This window comes from Dissoconium aciculare, assembly GCF_010015565.1.
Source record: "Dissoconium aciculare CBS 342.82 unplaced genomic scaffold K489scaffold_7, whole genome shotgun sequence".
NCBI classification, from domain to species: domain Eukaryota; kingdom Fungi; phylum Ascomycota; class Dothideomycetes; order Mycosphaerellales; family Dissoconiaceae; genus Dissoconium; species Dissoconium aciculare.
Genome location: NW_022984957.1, coordinates 7,287 through 27,681, shown reverse-complemented (window position 1 = coordinate 27,681; position 20,395 = coordinate 7,287). Strand labels below are relative to the sequence as shown.

The following is a 20,395-nucleotide window of genomic DNA, read 5'->3' as shown; positions in this document are numbered from 1 at the left end:
CGGTGATAAATCATGTATCCTCATCCATTCTGCAGCTATCACAGTCGTTTTAGCCGGGAAGGATCACGCGAACAGGACAACACCGCCCCGCCTTTCGCGTGTCCTTGGAAGAACATTGTTCTGTGTGGCTGATTATCCTGTTTGATTGATGACACTGGAGCCGAAGAGTCTATATCCCGTCATTAAAGACCTGGCCTGCATACGGTTCACTTTTCCTGCATTCATAATCATTGACCTGTTGTTTGTTTCTCGTGTCGCTATATCAACCATCGTCTAATTGTGCGAGGCGAACATGTTGAACGTGTTTCGGCGCCGATCGGGGCTTCGGACCGGCGGTAACACGGCCAGCGACGAGGATCTTCAATTCGCCACCCACTCCAAGATTAGCTTCTATGATCTCCCAGGCGAAATCCGCAATCAGATCTATGAACTATCCGCACACAACGCAACACTACGACTTATCGAAAACCATCACAAAAGCGACGCAAATAAGCAAAAAGAATGTATAGCGATCCCAGGACTCCTTTTGACTTCTCATCGCTGCCGTGAAGAGTATCTTCCCCTCTTGCTCTCGACCGCCTACATCGATGCCCTGATCGTCAACTTCGACTTCAAGAATGTCATACGCCTCACCAAGGGGCTATATCCCCCCGAGCTGAAGGCACTTCGCTCGAATCCCAGTCTCAACATCTCCCTCCTGGTTCCCAGCAGCAGTTCCCAGCAAGAATTCTCAAATCTTCGCCTCTGGGCCACGAGTTGTGCTTATGATCTGGATCGCTTGCCCTGGAATTATCAACTCGCTCCCGAGTCGCAAAGCTCGACTTGCTCGGACATTCGCCGTAGCTGTTATTATCGCATGACGTTCATGTTCTCGGCTGTCGAGGAGAGACTGCAGTGGGAGATGTCGCGTCTGATCAATGTCATTCGGGACGCCGAGCAGGGTTGGTGATGCCTAGAGTTTACGACTTGCTGCTGAAAAGCTTTCCCTCCAGAAAATGACACAACTCTGCGTGTCGCTGGTCGATTCGAAAATTGTCGTTGGTCGATTTTTTTCAACGACCTCATGGGCGGTGCTCGTAGAACCAGTGTATAGCCTGCCAGATCTTCTGCGCTGTTGGCGTTCGCTTTATGTCATTCCACATGAGCTGGAAACCGATCATGAGTCGGGGCTTCGGTAAACCTGCGTATGACCAATATGCGCTCACGACCTCAGAAACAATGGCGGAGAGGCAAACACTTCGCATCAAGCCTCGTAGGATTGGAGACTTGGTGGCGATGCATGTGATTGTTGCTGCAAAATTATTGGGTTCCATTGCCTTCAGAGCGTCGGCTGAGAAGGGACACAACAGAACGGAATTCGCGGTGATTATCTTGAAATCAGCCATGTACTTTACAACGAATATTTATTCACTTCCGCGCATGCTGATATCGCAACTCACGCCGATGTCTTTGTTCCGCAAGACGACACACGATCAATTGCCAGACTGCATTTTGTGCCTGCTGTTGCACGCAAGGGATTGGTGGGCATGGCTCCGTAATGCTCACTCGAGGAATTTGGCTGCTTGATATTTGTCAGAGGCACCTCACTTGCGTCCGCGAACTCCATGCTTCCAAACAGGTGCAACATGCATATGTCGTGTTTGTTGCTGTAGGATTCGTTTGGAGCTCGGAACCTGAAGGAGGGATTCCCACGAAACTCCTATCCTCAGGCATCAATAGATGTCCGCGCGGCCTCAAGATCCAAATGTTGCGCCGCTTGTCGCTGAACCACCAGCTGCGGTGCACGTTCGAACGCCTCTCTCACGATGTTGCACCGCGTCACAACACGCTTGACGTCACATTAGATATGACATGAAATGAATCATTCAGTATCATCGCTTCCCAAATCCGTAGTCCGTGGACGGAGAAGCGATGGTTGCCTCCATAAGCGCTTGTTCTGCCTGGCGGGCGCGGATCTGGAAATCCTCCCGTCACCCGGCCAGCAGGCAGCATTGGCCCTTTGACCTCACCTGGGCGGGCGGATCACAAGACATGATGATTGCGACTGTCTCACTGGTGAGAGGGTAAATGTCATATAAAGGCACGACAAGCAATGCTATTTGTGAATACATAAGTTCACCCGAACATTCTTGCCATTTCTTCCAGAGCGGTGTCATCAAATTCATCACGGCTGGCCTAGACACATCCACCAGCGAGCTTCAAGATGGCATCTCATGTTGAGTCTGTCAAGATCGATCTGCCGACCTTGCCAGCCAAGCATGATGAATTCATTCCCTACCTCCAGAGCCAACACAGTCGGCCGGTTCGCGAAGTGCTCGAGCCTTTCAAAGCTTATGATGCAGAACTAAGAAAGATCTTTGCGCAACAACCTGACCATCCTGCAGCCCAGCAACCCAACATTCTTCCATTGTTTGCCGGTCATGAACAAGAGGTCAAGGTTCGAGCCCGTGACCTTGCTGCAGAAAGCGTGCAGGAGAAAGAATTCTACATCATGCCTTTGAAAGATGAGCAGCGTCGTGCAGATGGGTCGCCTGCCATCGTATCGACTATTGGTGATTTCCGCAAGAATTTCAACGTATTTTCCGAGTCAGCTCTTGTCGATTTGGATTGGTCCAATGTGGTCGTTGCAGGTTCTGCAGTCGTGACTCCATTGCTTGCTGTGCCCGCACAGCACGCAGAGTCCAAGAGGACGCTTCGGGAATACTATCACGAGAAGCTCGCACCGGCGTCAGACGTCGACCTCTTCCTCTATGGATTGACCGAAGAGCAAGCCAAGGAGAAGATCATACAGATCGAGCAGAATATTCGCGATGCCATTCTCACCGAGACCACCACCATTCGTACTAAGAACGCCATCACGATCGCGAGCCAGTATCCCACGCGCCACATTCAGATCGTGCTACGTATCTATAATTCTGTGTCAGAAATATTAACGGGCTTCGACGTGGACTGCAGCTGTGCCGCGTATGATGGTAAGCAGGTCTATGCGAGTCCTCGTGCGATAGCAGCGTACATTACACAGACGAACGTCATTGATCTCTCTCGTCGCTCGCCCTCATACGAGAATCGTTTATCAAAATATGCGCATCGTGGCTTCGAGATCTATTGGCCCCACCTGGACCGAACAAAAGTCGATCCGACAATCTTCGAGCGATCTTTCGGCCGCACAGAAGGTCTGGCTCGCCTACTAGTGTTGGAGAAGCTCCCAAAGAGTGATGACCGCGACGCCTACATGGACCAGCGTCGTGCAGAGCGAGGGCGACCAATAATCCAACGTTGGTTAGTCAACCGACACAAGATGCGCGGCAACATTAAAGACCAATGGCAGGATGAAGTCGCCGAGTGGGTTGACCAAGAGGAGGTATCGAACTATCACACTTTCACCGTACCCTACGGTCCAAAATTTCACGCCAAGAAGATTGAAAAGCTTCTGTACACGAAGGATATTCTCCTCAACGCAGAATGGAATACTCCGAAAAACAGGGACGTGCATCTGCATCGCCATCCAGCCTTTTTCGGTCGAGCGATTGATGTCTTCGGTGACTGTTGCGGGACTTGCCCCAAGCCGAGTACCGTTGAGGAGGACGAAGTCGCCGAAGAAGAGAACAAGATCTATATCAACGGTGACATCCGTTTCATCAGAGATGACCCTGGTCGACAGACCATTGGATCCTTCAACCCATTATCCGCGGAAGACTGGACTGACATGGCATACGTTGGAAACACCGCTCGTCTATGCCAGGCTATCGTCGATGGCGATGCAGAGTACGTGCGCACTTGGCTGGAACAGGATGGGAATGAGCCCAATACTCGCGACTACACAGGACGAACACCACTGCATCTCGCAGTGGCAGAGTCAACACCGGAAGTGGTTCAAATCTTGATCGATCATGGGGCAAGACTCATCGCTCGCCTCGTCGATGGCAGAACAGCTCTTCACCTGGCTGCTCTACGAGGCAATGTGGAGATGGTCAAGGCACTTCTGCAGAAGAGTGAGGCAAATGAGGAGATCAACGAGGAGAAAATTTCCGCGCGCAGGGCTGCACGTAAAGCCGCGAATCCGAACGATCCGGCAGACATCGAAATGTCAGAAGACGATGTCAAAACATCGCTGGACGATCCTGAAATTGACGAGGATGGCGAGGATGGTGAGGATGTCGAAGATGGTGAAGAAGACGAAGATGGCGAAGATGGTGGAGATGATGAAGATGAGGAAGATGATGAAGAAGACGCTGACATCGATATGATCGAGGAAGACGAAGCTGATGAGGATGACGATATGGATGCAACTACGGAGCATTCTATGATCAAAATCAAACAAGTAACACCCGATGCCGACGACAGAGCGCTTCAAAGCGACGAGGATAACGACGAGCCGGACGTCTACGATATCAATATCCTAGCATGGGACTCCGCTGCATCGCCGCTACACCTTGCCATTGTCAACGGCCATGTTGATGTGGTAAAGTGCTTGATTCAGGAATTCGGAGCTGATGTCCTATTGCCTATCAAGCTCGTCGACGGTTACGACAAGTCGCCGAAGGCCGCCATCTTGACCCTAGTCCTGGCGCTTCAGCTGCCATTCGCGAAAGCTGAGGAAATGACGAGAGCCTTGCTTCAGTCTGGAGCAACTACAGCACAGGCCGACCTGACTGGGAATACTGTCCTCAGCTATGCTGTAGTGGAACAGCCAGCTATGATTGATGTTCTTCTGGACGCCGACAAGGCAGGAGTCGACCGGGCCGTCAATGCATTCGCATCACCCTATAACCGATGGACCTTCAGCTTCCAAAATGCTTTTCTTCACGCCATCGAAGCCAAAGACAGCTTGACCGCGCTAAAGCTGCTGAGCTGTGGTGCAAAACCCTATGTGGATATCGTTGAATGTATGAAGTACTACGAGTCAAAGGAAGACCTTGATAGCTGGCAGCGAAACAAACCGAGGTCTGACTTTGAGCGACAAATCGACCAGCCAATCATCTGCGCCGTTCATGAAGAGCTTCCCTCGCTTGTTCGCATATTGCTGGAGTTTCACGGAATCGATGTCAACACCTTATCAAGAGAAGGTTTCGCCGCGGTTACAGCCGGCCAGAACAATCGCGACAGAGGCGAAAGTCTGCTCGACGTTGTTCGAGCAAAAATTAAGGCACTCAAGGAATGGAAGCATGAACCCGAGAAGATCGACGCTCCTTTTGCTCTTGGAAATGACGAGCAATATCTGTCAGGTCACAAAGCGGGATCGTACGCCCATTGGTCGGTTCGCCAACAAATTTCCGATGGCAAGAAGGAATACGAGCGAGCAAAGGAAACATTCGATGAGAGAAATGCAAGCATCAACGATCAGACAGGCGTCAAAGAAAAGCAAGCTGTCATCGCTTCGATGCTGCAAGAATTTGAAGACATCGAATCGCTGCTGAAGGCGAAAGGTGCTAAGACGTTTGCGGAATTGCATCCTGATATTCCCCTTGGTTCAAACGACATCTGGAATCCAGGATATCAACCCTGGAAGCCTGAAGCGCCGAAACCTTTCAAAGTCTGCTTCAAATTTGGGAGCACTTCGATTGAACAAGAGTGGACCGAAACAGCAGAGCGTTTTCTGCGACTCTTCGAGGCTTCCTGGGATGGTGATATTCACCTCGTCAAGGAATTGACCTTATCAACCTGGAAGAACTCCGATGGCGAAGAGCAGCCACCTCTGAAAATCGCGACAGGAGATCAATCTAATTTCACCCCATTCTCCCTCGCCGTTCTGCGCGGGCATCTCCAACTTGCGACAGTCATCATGGAAATCGCACAGGCTCAGTATGTTCCTGAAGATGCGCCCGTCAAGAAACATTACAGGCTCGATGGCGGTGTGCGTGAATACTGGTCTGAAGACAGTGACGGTTCTGAAGTTGGCGGCGATGACGAAATCCGGCTTTACAGTGAGCTCGTGGATCAACAATTTACCATCGAGACCATCGGTCAAGTCTCCACCCAGGTGAAGAGCAAAGTCAAGCCGTTGACTCTCCTGGAAAAGGCCTTCCCAGCTCATAAATTCATCGATATTCCTCCTAGTCCCACTGCCCCAACACCGGAACCGTGTAAAGAATCTGGCTCTAATCCGTGGAGTCTCATCCAATATGCTTTGCACAAGGAAGATATCACGTTGCTTCGCTATTTGCTTCAACTGGGCGAGCAGTACCTCAGGACCGAGTCACAGAACGACGACGATGGACCCAAGACATTCTACACCATATCTGATAATGACTATTCTAATGCTATCCTTGTTGACAAGCCTCAGATCATGGCCGAGATCATCACCCGTACGGGCGTTGGCCTCTCCTTTGAGCGCTTGGCGAAAGATTCTGGTGTAAAGCCCAAGGATAAACCAAAAACCTATCTAGGCCTCTCTGTCTACGGCAAGAAACGCAAAGCCTGGGCAGAAGCTGGACGACGCAGTATGCGACAAGATAACATCGATGATCCGACACCGCCGTTGCTTCACGCTTGTCATGTTTCAGCACTCGCCAATATCGAGTGGTTCTCAAGTGATGCCCCCATCCGGTGTTACCAAGAGTTTGCAACGAAACACGAAGAAGACAAACGTATCAAGCTGCTCGCTGAAGCTCCAGGTGGCTTTACTGCAACAGTGCAGAGGTTTCTCGACGCTCGGTCTCATCTTGCGCTACACTGCTGCGTGCTGGGTTTGAAAGAAGGACCTCACTCAGCGCGGGTGCTTCGATACTTGATCAAGGTCATGCCGGACAACATTGACACAAAGTCGTCAAACGGGAGGACTGCATTGAGCATCGCCTTCCAGTTGAAGCATTTCGAACTTGCCAAGATCCTGATCGAAGCTGGGGCAGACCAGACATGTCGCGATGTAGAAGGTCGGAATCTCTTACATCACGTTCTAGCACTGAACATGAAGAAGGAAGAATGGGAGATTGTGCTCCCCAAAGTTTTCGAACTGCTCGACGCTCGTCTGCTGCCGACCCTCTTTGCCGAGCGCACCTCTGCTGGATGCGGTACGCACTCCCCACTGTCGCTTTGGACCTGCAGGTTTGCAGAGGCCAAGGAGTTCAACTCTGCACGATCCTGGGTTCTAGAATATCTTTTGAGATTTTCCGAAGCCAGCACCACGCTCAACTTCGTGGACGGCGCTGGCCACACACCACTCCACAATGCAGTACAGAAGTCGGATTGGGACATCGCACGGATTATCCTCGGCAACAACCCTGGTCTCCTGCTTCGCGAAGACTCCACCGGAAGGACGCCTTTGGAGATCGTCGAAGACCAGGAGATCGGCAAAATCGTCGGCAACCCTGTCCCACTCGGCTCGGACTGGAACCGCCGCAATCGCACCGCCAGGGCCCGCGGTCTACCAAGCGATTGGGGAAGCGACCTTGTTGAACAATCCCCAAAGAGCTTTGTTCCCGCCGAGGAAGGAGATGATCCCGAATCGGGCGAGAGCGATCGTCTGAAGACATTGCGTCTATTGCGAGAGACCTTTGCTGAGTTACAGCGTCAAGGACAGGCCAAGAGGAAACTTGTCACGCTCAACGAAGCAAACGAAGTTGCGAGGAGGTTGGCAGCCACTAAAGCTGGGTCCAAACCCGCACAGGAGGAGAACGATCCAAATGAAGACGATGGTGACGAAGACAAGAAAAAGTCGCCCGTTCCGAAAGATGAAGTCGAACTTTGGCTTTGTTGATCGCTGCCGACACACACACTATATATAATGGCATCTGGCCCTTGACTCATTTCCAAACATCGATTCCGTTTACTGCAAATTTCTTTTGTAATTCTCATCCCGGCACTCGATCTCCCATTGCCCTCCAGAATTCGCATCTCGCTCCGCGTCCACGAACCGTAGTGTATGCATTCGTCAATGTGATATTATTCTTCACTCCAGGTCCATCGCAGTAGAAGAAAGGGGCTCCGTAGCCGAACGGCACACGGGTAACGCCCAACCCATCACAAGTTGTATTGAGATCAATTTGCAACGGCGCCCAAGATGAAAAAGGCGGCCATGTACTCGCCGGGTTAGCAGTGGCGTTGTTCCCAGCGGAAACCCCATTGGCGACCTTATTGGCTATGGACGGATTCGAGTTTATGACAAAGTTCCCTATTAGACTTTGGAATGCTTCCTGCAAGTCTGCGGAATTCGGTGCCGTCCCCGGTGTCGAGAAATAGGCGGCGACATCATTGCCGTGCAGCGCTGGAACGGGTGAAAATTGGTACTTGAAACTCTGCATCTGCTCGCTATTCGCGTAGGCTTCGGCGAGCCAGTAGCTTGGGCACACGAAGGTCGCTTCGCCGAAGATGAGAGCGGCACGATCATGTGAAGTATTGTAGGGAGGCGATTCGAACGCAGTAGAGTTGTCTTCTGGCGGGTAGTGGTTCAGCACGCGAGCGATGTCGTTGTTGGAAAAGAGCGGGAATGTGCGATGGAGCCAGGAAACGAGGTCGGAATTGTTGAAGATGATGGATGGCGTGAATGCCCAGCCTTCATTGGCGTTGTTTCCTACGAGAGCGTTGAGTCCGTTGACCTTACCCTGGAGGAGGAGACGGCTTGGGATGTCTTGCAAAAAGGCTCCATCAGTAGTCGGGAGGAATGCCCTGCGAAAGCAATGTTAGTAATAGGTCGTTGGGAAATCATGGCTGTCTTACCAAGTGCCGAAAAGTCCCGCCTGAGAAACATCTGCGCTCGCATTCATGAGCGTAGACGTTTTGGCTTTGACGAGACAGTCAAAGATGGTGGTTGATTGCTTGTGACCGTACGGTTCATGGTTATAGCAGCCAGCCGCCGAGGCAAAAGCATAATATGCCTGTGACGGGATCCAGTCCCTGTAGCCGTACTGCCTGTCGAATTGGTAAGTATTCGTTTCTGAAGCCAGCCAGCGATAGCTTTGACATACATTGGTAGATATGGACTCGCGGCGATGGAGCCTCTGAACAGTGATGTCCCGAGCGTGCCGCCATACGCTACATCCAGCAGCATGACGCTTCCCGCACCTGCGCTCTCACCAAAAATTGTCACCTGGTCCGGGTCTCCATTGAAGTGATGAATGTACTTCTGTACCCATCTCAAAGCAGCTTCTTGATCGAGAAGACCGGCATTGACCACGCCGCGACGGTGGACTTCATCAGACGCGAGAAATCCAAATGCGCCGAGACGATATTGTGTCGTGACGACGACGAAGCGATTCCCGCTTGTACTGATCAAGGGACCTGGGTCGTTACGACCATTTCCAAGACCGTAGCCACCACCATGGAACCAAACTAACACCGGCAGTGGACCACTTGTGGCATTACTTGGGGTCCACACGTTCAAGAATAGGCAGTCTTCGGAGCCTTCGCCATTGTCAGTGACAGCGAGGTCGAGTGACGCTCCCGGACTTTGCGGGCACTGTTTGCTGAAGAAGGAAGCATCGATGACAGCAGTCCGGTTGATCAACGGAGGCTGTGGCGCCTGCCATCGTAGCTTGCCGACAGGAGCTTGCGCAAAGCGGATCCTGCATAGCAAACAATCAGATCTGTCCAGCAGCGGCGAGGATGAATGTAGCTTTCGTCACCATCTCACCCTTGGAAAATGTTGTGGTTCCTATTTCTATCAAGTCTGCCTTTGTAGATGTCGTAGCCAAGATCGACTTGCAAAGGTGAGCCTTCATGCTGATTGAAGATACAGCTGCCGAAAGCTTCGGAGACGACGCCAGTGTACCGCGGTGGCTGCTGCGGCTGGCTTGCGGCAGCGGCAAGCGCGACGAGACCTGCGAAGAGCGCCACCCGCATTGTTGTCTGCAAAAATGCGAGCTCACAAAGAACAATTATCCGACGGACTTCCTGCTCTAAAGGATCAGAGCGACGCGGAATCGACCTTGAGACATATATTGAGCAAAGTATATTGTGCAAGAAGGACAGAGGCCGCTTCGCCGTCACGGGCAGGAAACTGGCCGTCCTTCCTGCCCATTGGTCGCGCTGACCTCATCCATATTCGATATAAGGTTTGTTGGGGTATTCCGAATACTACATTTGAATGGCTGTGCGACACTTGTGTAGTTTTCTTCCGTTCGGCATGTTTTTTTTATCGCGTTATGTGTCGCATCGATTCAAAGAAGCACTGTCCGCGGTTATATGATCCAAAAATCTCGGTATGGAATAAAACCGGACTGTTATCTGCATATGGCCTGAGTTCAAGAACACCAGAGCTACTAGAACATCTCGAGGTATACTACACCCTAAGAGCTTGCGATATTAAACGTCGGTATCCAAGCAGGATGGAACTCTGTCGTAAGCGACCTCCAGGAGGAATTGTATCTGTGGAACCAAAGATATATGATCATCATCATTAAAGTCCATCAATGCTCGGGACGTAATTGAAAATGCTAACAGCGGGCTGACACCCGGATGACATTCGATCCATCACAATCCCCCAATATATCGAAATGGCACAGGACGGACTGTCCACTCGAGCATCACAACCCTTACACAATTGGTCTTTCCAAGGCATTGACCACAACACCAGCCTTGACAACAACCCTCGGTTGTGTAGACTTCTGATGGACTTCCTTTGTAGTCCACTCGGGGCCCATCGGCAATCGTCGGCTCCTCTCATACTGCTCCTTGTTTTCGAACTCATGAGGTAGCACAGGCGCCAGGTATTTCCGTCCTTTCCGCTCGTTCTTCTCGCTGATAATGACGTTCTTGAGCTTGGCGTCCTGTCGATCTGCGCGCTTGACGCCGGCGGTCTTGCTTTTGAAGAGCGGATTATGTTTGGTGCGTGTGTTGATTTTCTTGTCCTTCTTTGATAGGCCTTCGCCAGCCCAGGCACCCCAACCTGGTAGGTAGGAGGAGACCTCTTTCTCATCTTCGGAAAGTTCGAGGTCGGCCTTTTCCGCGTCAAATGCAATCTGCACGTCATCGCCAGCGAACGCTCGTTGCTTAAGCGAGGCATTCTCCTGCAAGGGGTTGGGGTCCTCCTCGTCGGCAGAATCCGAGTCTGCCGCTTCCTTGGAAAGGGAAACGCTCGTCCATCCAGAGGTATCGCCAGCTGAGCTCTCGGGCAATTGTGAAGTCCTGTTGTCAACAGTCTGCGGCTTGCGACGTGCCTCGTTCAGATTCGATGGCACAGCGTTTGAAAGGTCAAGGTCCAGGTCAACCTGCGCATCCGCAACCTTCTTCTTATCTTTACCCTTTGGTGCTTGCAGCCAAGATATTTGCTCCTTGAGGGATTTGACCTCATCATTACTTGTTGACTTCGTGATTGACCGATCCCTAGACAGCGCGCTCTTCTGTTTGTTTCCTCTGGCGTCAATCTTCGGTCGCGTGCTGCCGTTAACTAGAATTCCGGAATCGTCCTGCGCAGCATCATCCTCCTCATCAGACGCTTCTGGCGCCTCAAACTCAAGTCGCTTTCCTTTCTGCTTCACAGGTAGCGAAGTGGTAGGGTTAGGGCCAAATATGGCGCGACCGAGCCCTTCACCCATGTCCTTGTCTTCCTCGTCCTCGTCCTCGTCCTGTACCGCAAGTTCTTTCCTCAGACGCTGTACGTCTTCCTCATTTGCCTTGCGCCGACGCTCGTCCGCGGCGAGCATGAATTTCATTCCGGCCAATCCTTTGCCCTCATTATCATCATGCTGTAAATGGTCTAGTGATTTCAACATGACACTGTTATTGTTATCTTGATTGTCATCGTCATGGTCTTCGTCTTCGCTTATTTCGTCGCTTTGCTCGCCGTCAGAGGTGTCCCTCCCTGCGATACGTCTTTTCAACTCTTCTTTGCGTCTCGCTTGCTCATAAACCCCGTCCCTGGCGTCATCGTCCCAAGCCGCTCGGCCCGAGACTTTGAGCGACTTTGCCCATTTGGATTCCTTGTGTTTCGTTCCCATTCTTGATTCGGCTCTCATTCGATCTGCTTTCTCCCTCTCATCTTCGTCCTCGATGCCCATCTCAGCCTTCTCCTGGCGCTCTTGCTCAGCCAAGCGTTCCCGCTCTTTCCGATGTACTTTGCGATATGCCTTGCTCTTGATTTTGGAAATGCGCTTTGCCTTCAATTCCTCCCTAAATAGAAGCTCTCGTGCACGCCGTAGCTCAGCGCGTCGTCGCATAACCTCTTCGAGTGGTAGTTTGTTGGCTGAAAGATCCTCGCTTTTCAGAAGTGCGCCCTCCTCGTCACCAGCAGCCTCACCCTCACCGACAAGACCTTGTGAAGCTAGACCTGATTCCTCCATGATACGTTGTATGCTCTCTTCCAATTCATTGCGCGGTGCTTCCCCCACAACAGGTGCGAACTTGCTGCGACCGACCGTCGCAGCTTGATCTTCGGGTTTCTGGAGCGGAAAGTTCAAAAAATCAGCTCGCCGATTCTTGACCACCGTGTCCTTCCATCGATCAAGTTGCTCCTTTGCCTTTTCAGTTGCGGCCTGGCGATCAAGTCGGCTTTGCTGTCGTGGAGGGAGAGGCGCAGCAATAGCAGATGCCTTTGCCAGCTGCCGCTTCTTGGATTTGGAACCAGCGAGAACATCTTTGTCCAAGGCGGTGTCTGCGAGAAAGTCGTCCAACGTGGCTGCGCTATACGGAGCAATAGCCGCCTGTTTGTCCCTACTCTTGTATGTATCAATGGCCTCCAAGCGATCCCTCATGCGTGCAATCTTCTCCTCGTCAGCAACATCGTCCTCGTCGTCGCCTTCGTCACTTTCCGACTCCACATCATCCTCGCTGTCGTCGTCAGTGCCTTCTTCGCCGCTGTCATCCTCTCCCATGTCCCGCGTCGTTGTATCTTTGGAGCCCAACATCTCTTCATCATCGTCGTCCAGCATAGCAGCCAGGTCGACACCGTCCTCCCCAAAACCTGCACCGACATCATCTTCACTATCACCGTCATCAAACTCATCACTTTCCTCCTCGTCTAATTCTATGGCTGCGTCGGATGATTTGGATTTGAGCGATCGCTTCTTTGATCGCGCGGCAGCTTTATTCTTGCCACTTGAGGAAGATCCTCGAAACGTGAACCCGGAGAATCGTTCCTCGTCCGATTCGCCGAATGCTTCGTCGGAGTCGATATCACTGTCCTCATCATCCTCGGCGAGACCACCCATCGTCCACTCGTTGCCTGAACTATCGCTGCCATACTCAACGTTGTCGTCGCCAGGCGCGCCTTTTGTACGTCGCTTCCTTCGAGATTTTTCTTCCTCTGCATCCTCTTCGTCCTCGTCCTCGTCTTGTTCCCGGCGGCGCTTTGGTCTAGGCTCATCTTCTACCTCACCAAGGCGGTTTCGTGGAATGCGCTGAGCGGGAAGTGATTTCGTCGCCGCTGAGTAGGCGTCGATGGATCGCTTCTTGTTTTTGTTCTTAGCGGTCTTGGGCGCAGCTGCAGAGGTGCTTGCCCTCGATATCCGGGCTGGCATTTTCGCAATAGGAATTGTGGGTGCGCAACAAGAATATTATTGCAGTTACGACTGTGAGGCCTGAGGGCTGTAAACGAATCTAAAGGTACGAAAAAGTTTCCCGTTATCGATTTGGACCAAAATCTTGGCATCGTCGGTGTAGTCATGGGTGGTCCGAGCTCACCTCCGAAGTATCCGCAATGGAAAGAGACTCGCTCATGGATATCCACACTTGAGATCACAACATTCGCAGGCTATCAATTGCGCAGCCGACCGCGAACTTCGGTTATTAACAATCTGCGTGCCCGGGTGCAACTCCATCATAATTCCCAGTGATCGAAAATGCAGCCTACAGCACCGCTCCAGCGCTCGCTTCGGCGACTTGCGCTCACGACCAAGCAAGGACCTCATAACTATTACAAGGGAAACCGTACAGGTGCCATGGGCCGACATACTAAATGGGGTGGCTACGTACTTGACTACACAAAGGTCCGAACATTCGTCTGTCCGGACTTGACCGACTTCAATGTGAGTGGAGTTCCTAATGGGAGATGCCGGTTGTAGTTTGTGCTGATCATAGCCTCCTTCATCAGATGACTCCCTTCGTCACCGAAAAACGCTACCGTCAAGACAAGACGACGGATATCTTGCAACTTCGAAAGACACTCACACCTGAACGTTACCTCAGGGCTTGGAAGTTCTTCGGCGGCGAGCAGAAGTCGCACTGGAGGTCATAATGCACGCGTAACTTGATCGCTTTGTACCGAACTCAAGCCGAGAAGATCAGCGTTGGATGTGGTGCCATGAAAGGAGCCCAGTCAACAGCATTCCGATGCGAGCCAAGGATGGAAAGTGGCCACGGCGTCTGCGCTGAGGCGTTTTCCACGACTAGAGCCTCGAAGGTGAAATACATCGACCACGCGGACAACGTGTTCGCCGAGCAGCAGGGACAAGGTAACCGGATTGCTACAACACTTTTCGAATGCGCGCAAATGATTGTACTTCTCCTGGTTGACGACCGAGATCTCCAATCGCCCTACCTGCCGCCTGCCGGAAATCACCGTGCACATCTACGAGGCTCTGACCTCATATCTCTGCTGCACTGTTGCCTCACACGTGCATTGGGACAGCGATTCCGAAGCGTTGGTCCGAGCCTGTGCACGGAGGAAGCCGGTGCCAGACGATTTTCACAGCACACCGCTGGAAGGTGCATCGATTGTGATCAGACTCGAGCGTCAAAGATCTCGACTTTGGGAGCAATGGCACGACTGTGTACAGCAGTCCAGGAGGATAAGATGGTCGTCGCTCTTTGAAAGTGCTGTCTTCTTTGTTTGTGAGAGTTGTTCTGACCAGGCATCCATTATGGTTGTGATGCAAATTAAATGAAACATGATTCCTTGTACGACCAAGAGGTGAAGAATGTTGCTGTTATGGGCGGTTCGACGCGACAAGAAGTGCTTTGCAAGATATAAGTCGTCAAATAAATGTTGCACCTCACTTCTCTCGCTTCGCTTAATAAAATCTCTCTCCGGTCGCCGACATGCCAGGCATATTCATGCCAACCACCAACGCCACGCTCAATGCGTTTGGAACTCCACGCGCAACCTTAACCGTCCAGGTCTACCAATCACTCCACCCACTGTCTTCCTTCGCCCCTGAGGCGGATGCGCCGCCCGTCGTAGGAGTTGTGCTCGCAGGTTTCATCGCACTTGTGCCAATACTCGTCGGTTTGGGCTTCTGCTGTTGACCCACGGCCTCTCCTGCCGCGGCGAAATCATCCCAGAAATCCTTCTTCTCTTTCGGCGGACCGGCTGGATCGGCTCCAAAGGAGTCCCAAAAGTCGCGTTTGCCTGGGTCGACGGGCGCTGCTCGGCCGCCGGGTCCGTTGTGCGCGTCCGGGTCGACGAACTTGTTGAATTGGTCGCCTAGTCCTTTTGTGCCTTGCTGTACTGTAGTGCCCAGTTGCAATGCCGTCGCGCGTGCTTGCGCGGCGAATTCGCCGTCCGCGATGCTTTTCATGCCTGGTTGGATGTACTGTGAGTTGACGGTTGCCGCTTGCTTCGTCACAGTGCTTGAGAGCCAGCCGAATCCTTTTGTTAGAGCGGCCAATGGATCCTTTTGGAATTCATCTGTCGAGGGGATGCCCCCAGATGATGTGGAGGATTGTGGCATTGTTGAAGAGCCGAAGCCTGCGTACTTCCCGCCCTGGTTTGGTGGAAGATCAGCTGGCCGACCAGCATTCGCTTCGCCCATACGAGAGAAGTATGCCTCGTTTTGCGCCTTTTGTGAGGGCGAAACTGTCCGTTGAGGAGCTGCCGACGATCGTGTATTTGAGAGAGGAGTATTCCGCCCCGAACTTGACAGCGATGACGCTGCATTGTTGGTGACAGGTGCAGGTTTCGCCTTCGGTTTGGGCACGCCAGGCACGTATTCCACTCCCTCGACCTTTGCTGTCAATCGCTCTTTCCATTCCTCGCCCGCCTCGCTATCATATCTTTCGGCGATAGTGCAACTCTCGAAGTCGCGTCCAACAAGAGTGTTGCTATTGTGTTCGTTGAAGAAGTTTACCCAAGGCTCGTTACCGCCGAGCTCCATCCGCCGTACTTCGGCAGTTTTGAAGGCGTCCATGGTGACTGAGCGCACGAAGGAGATGTGTACGCCCAATGATCGGTGAATTCCGGAGCACGCGAGGCAAAAGAAGATGCCCAGCTTAGGCGAAGCCTTTGAGGATGTATTGTCAATATTCATTACCTGCCGTTGCGACCGCGTCAATTGCATACCCATTGAGGACTCGGCGCTCCACAGTCGACGCACTTGTTGTTACCATTCGTCTTTGCTATCGCCTGGAGTTTGCTCCGAGTCTCCGGATCGACCTCCCACATCTTGTTACCACTCATCTTAACGGCTTCAACGTGGCCTGCTTAGTTAAGGTGAATAGCAAATGTATGAAATATATGGTTCGAGTCTCAAAACGTTTCGTGGCGGTGCGATGGTTGTCGGCATTCGCAATGCGTCGTCGTGTTGGTGGTGGGGGCGCGTGCACAGACTCGCAACCAAATGTTCACGGCCACAATTTCAAGGGTCTAATAACAGGGAGAACACCTACACCTCTCATCAATGAGGCCAAACACTGACGTGATTCTTCACATTTGTACCATCAGACACCCGTCCAGATTGTTCATAACGCGCTTTAATGATTGCTCTGAGTCCTTTATGCCTGGCGAAAGGATTCTTGTTCGCAATCATAAAAATGACGTCTGCTTGACAACCCTTCGAGTCTGCTCTCGACCGTTGAAGACGGATCTTGTATGAGGCTGGAAATGCCATACCACCACCCTTTACGGGTCGTCACCCTGAAAGTTCAGCGTTCACAAGCACGCGCCTGCAGATGAAATAACCACTTTTCAACAGCCTCGCTCCAACCTCATGCAATTGCGCACAAACTCTTTCTGCAGCACACAAAGCTGCTCGTGAAATGAGATGGTCGAACTTCCGCCGCACTCCCCGCGTGCGCTCAGAAGAGTGGTTCGATCAGGCTGGGGCAACCCTAGCACGTTGCTTCAACGCATGATTGCCAGCCCCCAGTGTCGATGAATTACTCCATGGGTGACTTCTTGCTTGTCGAATGGCAAGGTTATCGAACATGAAATGTCCTGTGATATTGACTCCAACCACAACATCCGCCCGAAAGTGCTCAATCTCGAGCTGAACCGATGGTTCACATCATAGCAAGCTACCATGGAACTCGTCTGCCGACTGCTCTGTGGCCTTTACAAGTGCTTTGTGGCATCGTCACCGTATGCTTCTACCACGATGTGACGCATGCAAACAACTATACTTATATCGATGCCGCCGCCTTTTTGCTGAGATCATCATTCAAACCTTCCATTCATTTGATCATCAAATCTTGGCAACAGCAGACATGCGTATCTCTACCGTGTGGTTCATGGGCTGGTCCGCCCTCTCATTGGCCTTTCCTTTGTCAACGCGCAATGATACAGACGCACACAAGAACACAGATGCGCAATCACGACGGCTAGCTACATACGTCCAGTCGTTCAACACACTAGCTGGTGGCAACATGTCATTACTCCCGATTCGAGATCAACAAACACATGTCACACATGCCATCTTAGCAGCAATACATGTCGAAGACACTCCCGGCGTGATACACCTCAATGATAACGACATTGATTCTTCATATTGGGATGTCATCTGGGCAGAAGCAGCTTTGTTACAATCGGCTGGCACGAAAGTAATGATGATGCTCGGAGGTGCAGCGCCCGGCTCCTATCAGCGACTGTGCAGTGGTGACGGTGCTGGAAGCGTCCTCGTAAGAATGCATTACCAACAGGATAATGCAAACATACTGACTCGATTCAGAATGAGGCATACTACCTGCCGCTGCAAAAGACCCTCAAACTTCACAAAATTGATGGACTCGATCTGGACATCGAGGAAGTGGTTCCTTTGGCTTGCCCATTGGCACTGCTACAGCGACTTCATGCCGACTTCGGTCGGGAGTTCATCTTGACCATGGCCCCAGTGGCTAGCGATCTCGAGCCGTCCGGCCGAGGACTCGGCGGATTTTCCTACCTGCACCTCGATGCTCAAGCTCTCAGCTCAGACAAGCCAAATGGAAAGTTGATTGACTGGTTCAACGTTCAGTTCTATAACGGCTGGGGCGATGCAAGCTCGACCGTGGGATACACATCGATCATCAACAATGGCTTCGACCCTTCTCGTGTTGCGATGGGTATTCTTTCCTCACCCCAGGACGGTGGAAGCGGCTGGTACCCACGATATACCTACGTCGCTACGATCTCTCAGTTGGTTGCCACATATCCCAATTTTGGAGGCGTTGTCAGCTGGGAGTACCACGATTCTGGCTTTGGTGACGAAGAAGGTGATGTCGTGGACAGTACCGGCGCCAGATCGCGTGGCCAGGGTACATTCCAGGATGACCCATGGATGTGGCAGGCGCAGATCGGCCAGATACTACAATCTCCGGCTCAAGAGGTCCCTCCAACAGACGTTCCACCTTCAACCTTCCCGCTCACGGACATTTCGCCGACAGAAATACCACCTGCGGACGTTGCGCCTACGGATGTCCCGCCTACGGAGATCGCGCCTACAGACATTGCTCCAATGGACCCTACGGAGATCGCACCAACTAATATTGCTCCTACGGACACTGATCCTACGGACACTGAACCTACAGACGAAGACCCAAGTGACGCTGCCGCCCGACCAGGCAAGGTGTTGCCCTTCGATAGCGCATCTGCAACTCTACCACGCCTTAACACGCCCTATCCCGACGCATTCCACAAACTGACTATCTCAGGTGTCCCGAACATCGATGCAACATGGGCCCTGAACATCACTGCCGGAAACATTACGGCTGCGATTGGAGTCTTGCAAACACTGGATGATGTCGTTGAGGCTGGAATTTCGACAGCGGTCGGACTTGTTCAGGATGTGGGTGGTGTTTTGAACGATATCATTGTGTGATGATTTCGCATGTGAGTTCTTGACATAGTATGATAGATTGACGTATTTATGACATTCAACTTCAAATATTTATTCTTCACTCATTCTGCTTACATTGGCAGCCTTTCGAGAAGCAAAACAAGAATTTCAAGCACGTGGGTATTTCGATTCCAGTTGATCCTCCAAGGTCCAATGTGCTGAGCACTAGGCAACCATAAACTACTACTCCAGGTTCGACCACTGGACCTTCAATTATTTACGCAGTTCTCCGCACCTTAGGCACGAGCTAAGGCAACAGCCCGTCGAGATGAATCTTACCCGAATCAGAGAGGATCAACTCAATCCAGCGGCAAGAATCCTACCCAGATAGATGATTAGTCATACCAGTCGTAGTAAGTTGGTGGACTTGGTGGAGGCTTCGACTGCCTGAAATTCCGTCCTGTTGCTCGTGGTCTGAGATTATATTGACACCGAGGATAGGCGAGCTTTAAACAGCTCGGACACTTCAGCAGGTATGTCTACCCTTCTCCGCATACTAGGCATACAGCGCGTCCCTGAATTTTCGGCCACCAACTATAGTGCACATACGAAGTCGAGGAGCCGTATGCATCTAATGAGTTTGTGTAATAGTCGCGAGAAGACCAGTCCTAATTTCTACTATTCGCTGCACCAGCCCTGAAAACTCCTTCAGTTTTCGCATACTATCTTGCTTAGGCTGTAGCCGCCTCCCGCTTACGTGCTTCTTCTTATTGCTGCTACTACTTCCGGAGTGCCTCTGTAGCCTCTACGGTACGCTCTTATTCCTTTTGCTTACGTATTCTCTCTTAATAACGCGGGCCACGTGAGCGCGGAACACACGGGGGCGCGGAACACGCTTTTTCAATGCGCTGCATTCAACAATTAATATCTTAATGAACAATGACCTTTAGGCCTTCAAATTGAGAATTATGATACGTTAATACTATCTCTTATGCTATACAAGTTCTGGCTGTATGAGCTGTTGATCTGCATTTGCTACACCTCGCTGTCCGCTTGGCAGGCCTTGGCATCTCCTCTATTATTTGCGCTTCTACCTCATCTTTGTCTACTAATTGTTGGATTGCTTGGACTGACAAAGCATCCTCTGTTAGAAGCGACTTCCTCTTTCTTGATTTGCGTACATGCATTGCTGTGTTAGCTGCTTCAAGATCTGTAACTCGTAATTGAAGAAGAGCTGCTGAAGCAGCGATCATGTGAGCTCCTTTGGAAAGTTGGTCTAAGGCTTCGAATATCGGAGTTGGTGAACTGCTCTGATGCCTCTCAAGCCTCCGTTTGATCAATGTAGCTTGCTGATCAACTTCTTGAGTAGTCTTTGGGGTCTTTGTGTACCATGAACCTTGTGAAAGAGGCCGCGAAGGTGATGAAAATGTCGGGTCTAACGTGGACAACACAACACTAGGGTCGAAGGGGTGCAAACCAGAGCCCCTAAAGCCTGCTCGGATGTTGTTCGATGTTATCGCATCGATATGTGCTGCGTAGAGCGTTGCTATGAAGGT

At 51.6% G+C, this 20,395-nt stretch overlaps 8 protein-coding genes across 8 annotated transcripts; 5 read left to right on the top strand and 3 right to left on the bottom strand.

Annotated features, from left to right (window-relative positions):
* The first annotated feature begins 158 nt into the window (after positions 1-158).
* K489DRAFT_227927 (uncharacterized protein) lies at positions 159-1,038 on the top strand. The gene has a single exon (XM_033599783.1). It carries the CDS (start codon positions 293-295, stop codon positions 947-949), a length of 657 nt encoding a protein of 218 aa, XP_033458935.1. The 5' UTR covers positions 159-292; the 3' UTR covers positions 950-1,038.
* Positions 1,039-2,203: 1,165 nt separating this feature from the next.
* Positions 2,204-7,696, top strand: K489DRAFT_320719 (ankyrin; the record flags this gene model as incomplete). The annotated part of the gene is made up of 2 exons (XM_033601481.1): positions 2,204-4,046; positions 4,200-7,696. 2 exons carry the CDS (start codon positions 2,204-2,206, stop codon positions 7,694-7,696), a joined length of 5,340 nt encoding a protein of 1,779 aa, XP_033458934.1.
* K489DRAFT_380635 (carboxylesterase) lies at positions 7,641-9,885 on the bottom strand. The gene is made up of 4 exons (XM_033604922.1): positions 9,569-9,885; positions 8,904-9,500; positions 8,656-8,847; positions 7,641-8,604 (listed from the first exon to the last, which is right to left on the bottom strand). The coding sequence occupies exons 1-4, from the start codon at positions 9,775-9,777 to the stop codon at positions 7,791-7,793; spliced, it is 1,812 nt and encodes a 603-aa protein (XP_033458933.1). The 5' UTR covers positions 9,778-9,885; the 3' UTR covers positions 7,641-7,790.
* A 252-nt stretch (positions 9,886-10,137) lies between these two features.
* Positions 10,138-13,462, bottom strand: K489DRAFT_380634 (Utp14-domain-containing protein). Its single transcript, XM_033604921.1, has one exon. It carries the CDS (start codon positions 13,389-13,391, stop codon positions 10,470-10,472), a length of 2,922 nt encoding a protein of 973 aa, XP_033458932.1. The 5' UTR covers positions 13,392-13,462; the 3' UTR covers positions 10,138-10,469.
* A 250-nt stretch (positions 13,463-13,712) lies between these two features.
* On the top strand, positions 13,713-14,107 carry K489DRAFT_410280 (uncharacterized protein; the record flags this gene model as incomplete). Its single annotated transcript, XM_033607695.1, has 2 exons — positions 13,713-13,898; positions 13,964-14,107. 2 exons carry the CDS (start codon positions 13,713-13,715, stop codon positions 14,105-14,107), a joined length of 330 nt encoding a protein of 109 aa, XP_033458931.1.
* K489DRAFT_227897 (uncharacterized protein) lies at positions 14,031-14,836 on the top strand. Its single transcript, XM_033599782.1, has one exon. It carries the CDS (start codon positions 14,174-14,176, stop codon positions 14,681-14,683), a length of 510 nt encoding a protein of 169 aa, XP_033458930.1. The 5' UTR covers positions 14,031-14,173; the 3' UTR covers positions 14,684-14,836.
* Positions 14,837-14,990: 154 nt separating this feature from the next.
* Positions 14,991-16,391, bottom strand: K489DRAFT_357648 (ArfGap-domain-containing protein; the record flags this gene model as incomplete). The annotated part of the gene is made up of 2 exons (XM_033602563.1): positions 16,151-16,391; positions 14,991-16,091 (listed from the first exon to the last, which is right to left on the bottom strand). The coding sequence occupies exons 1-2, from the start codon at positions 16,265-16,267 to the stop codon at positions 14,991-14,993; spliced, it is 1,218 nt and encodes a 405-aa protein (XP_033458929.1). The 5' UTR covers positions 16,268-16,391.
* A 901-nt stretch (positions 16,392-17,292) lies between these two features.
* Positions 17,293-18,881, top strand: K489DRAFT_370797 (glycoside hydrolase family 18 protein; the record flags this gene model as incomplete). The annotated part of the gene is made up of 2 exons (XM_033603179.1): positions 17,293-17,703; positions 17,754-18,881. 2 exons carry the CDS (start codon positions 17,293-17,295, stop codon positions 18,879-18,881), a joined length of 1,539 nt encoding a protein of 512 aa, XP_033458928.1.
* Positions 18,882-20,395: the final 1,514 nt, after the last annotated feature.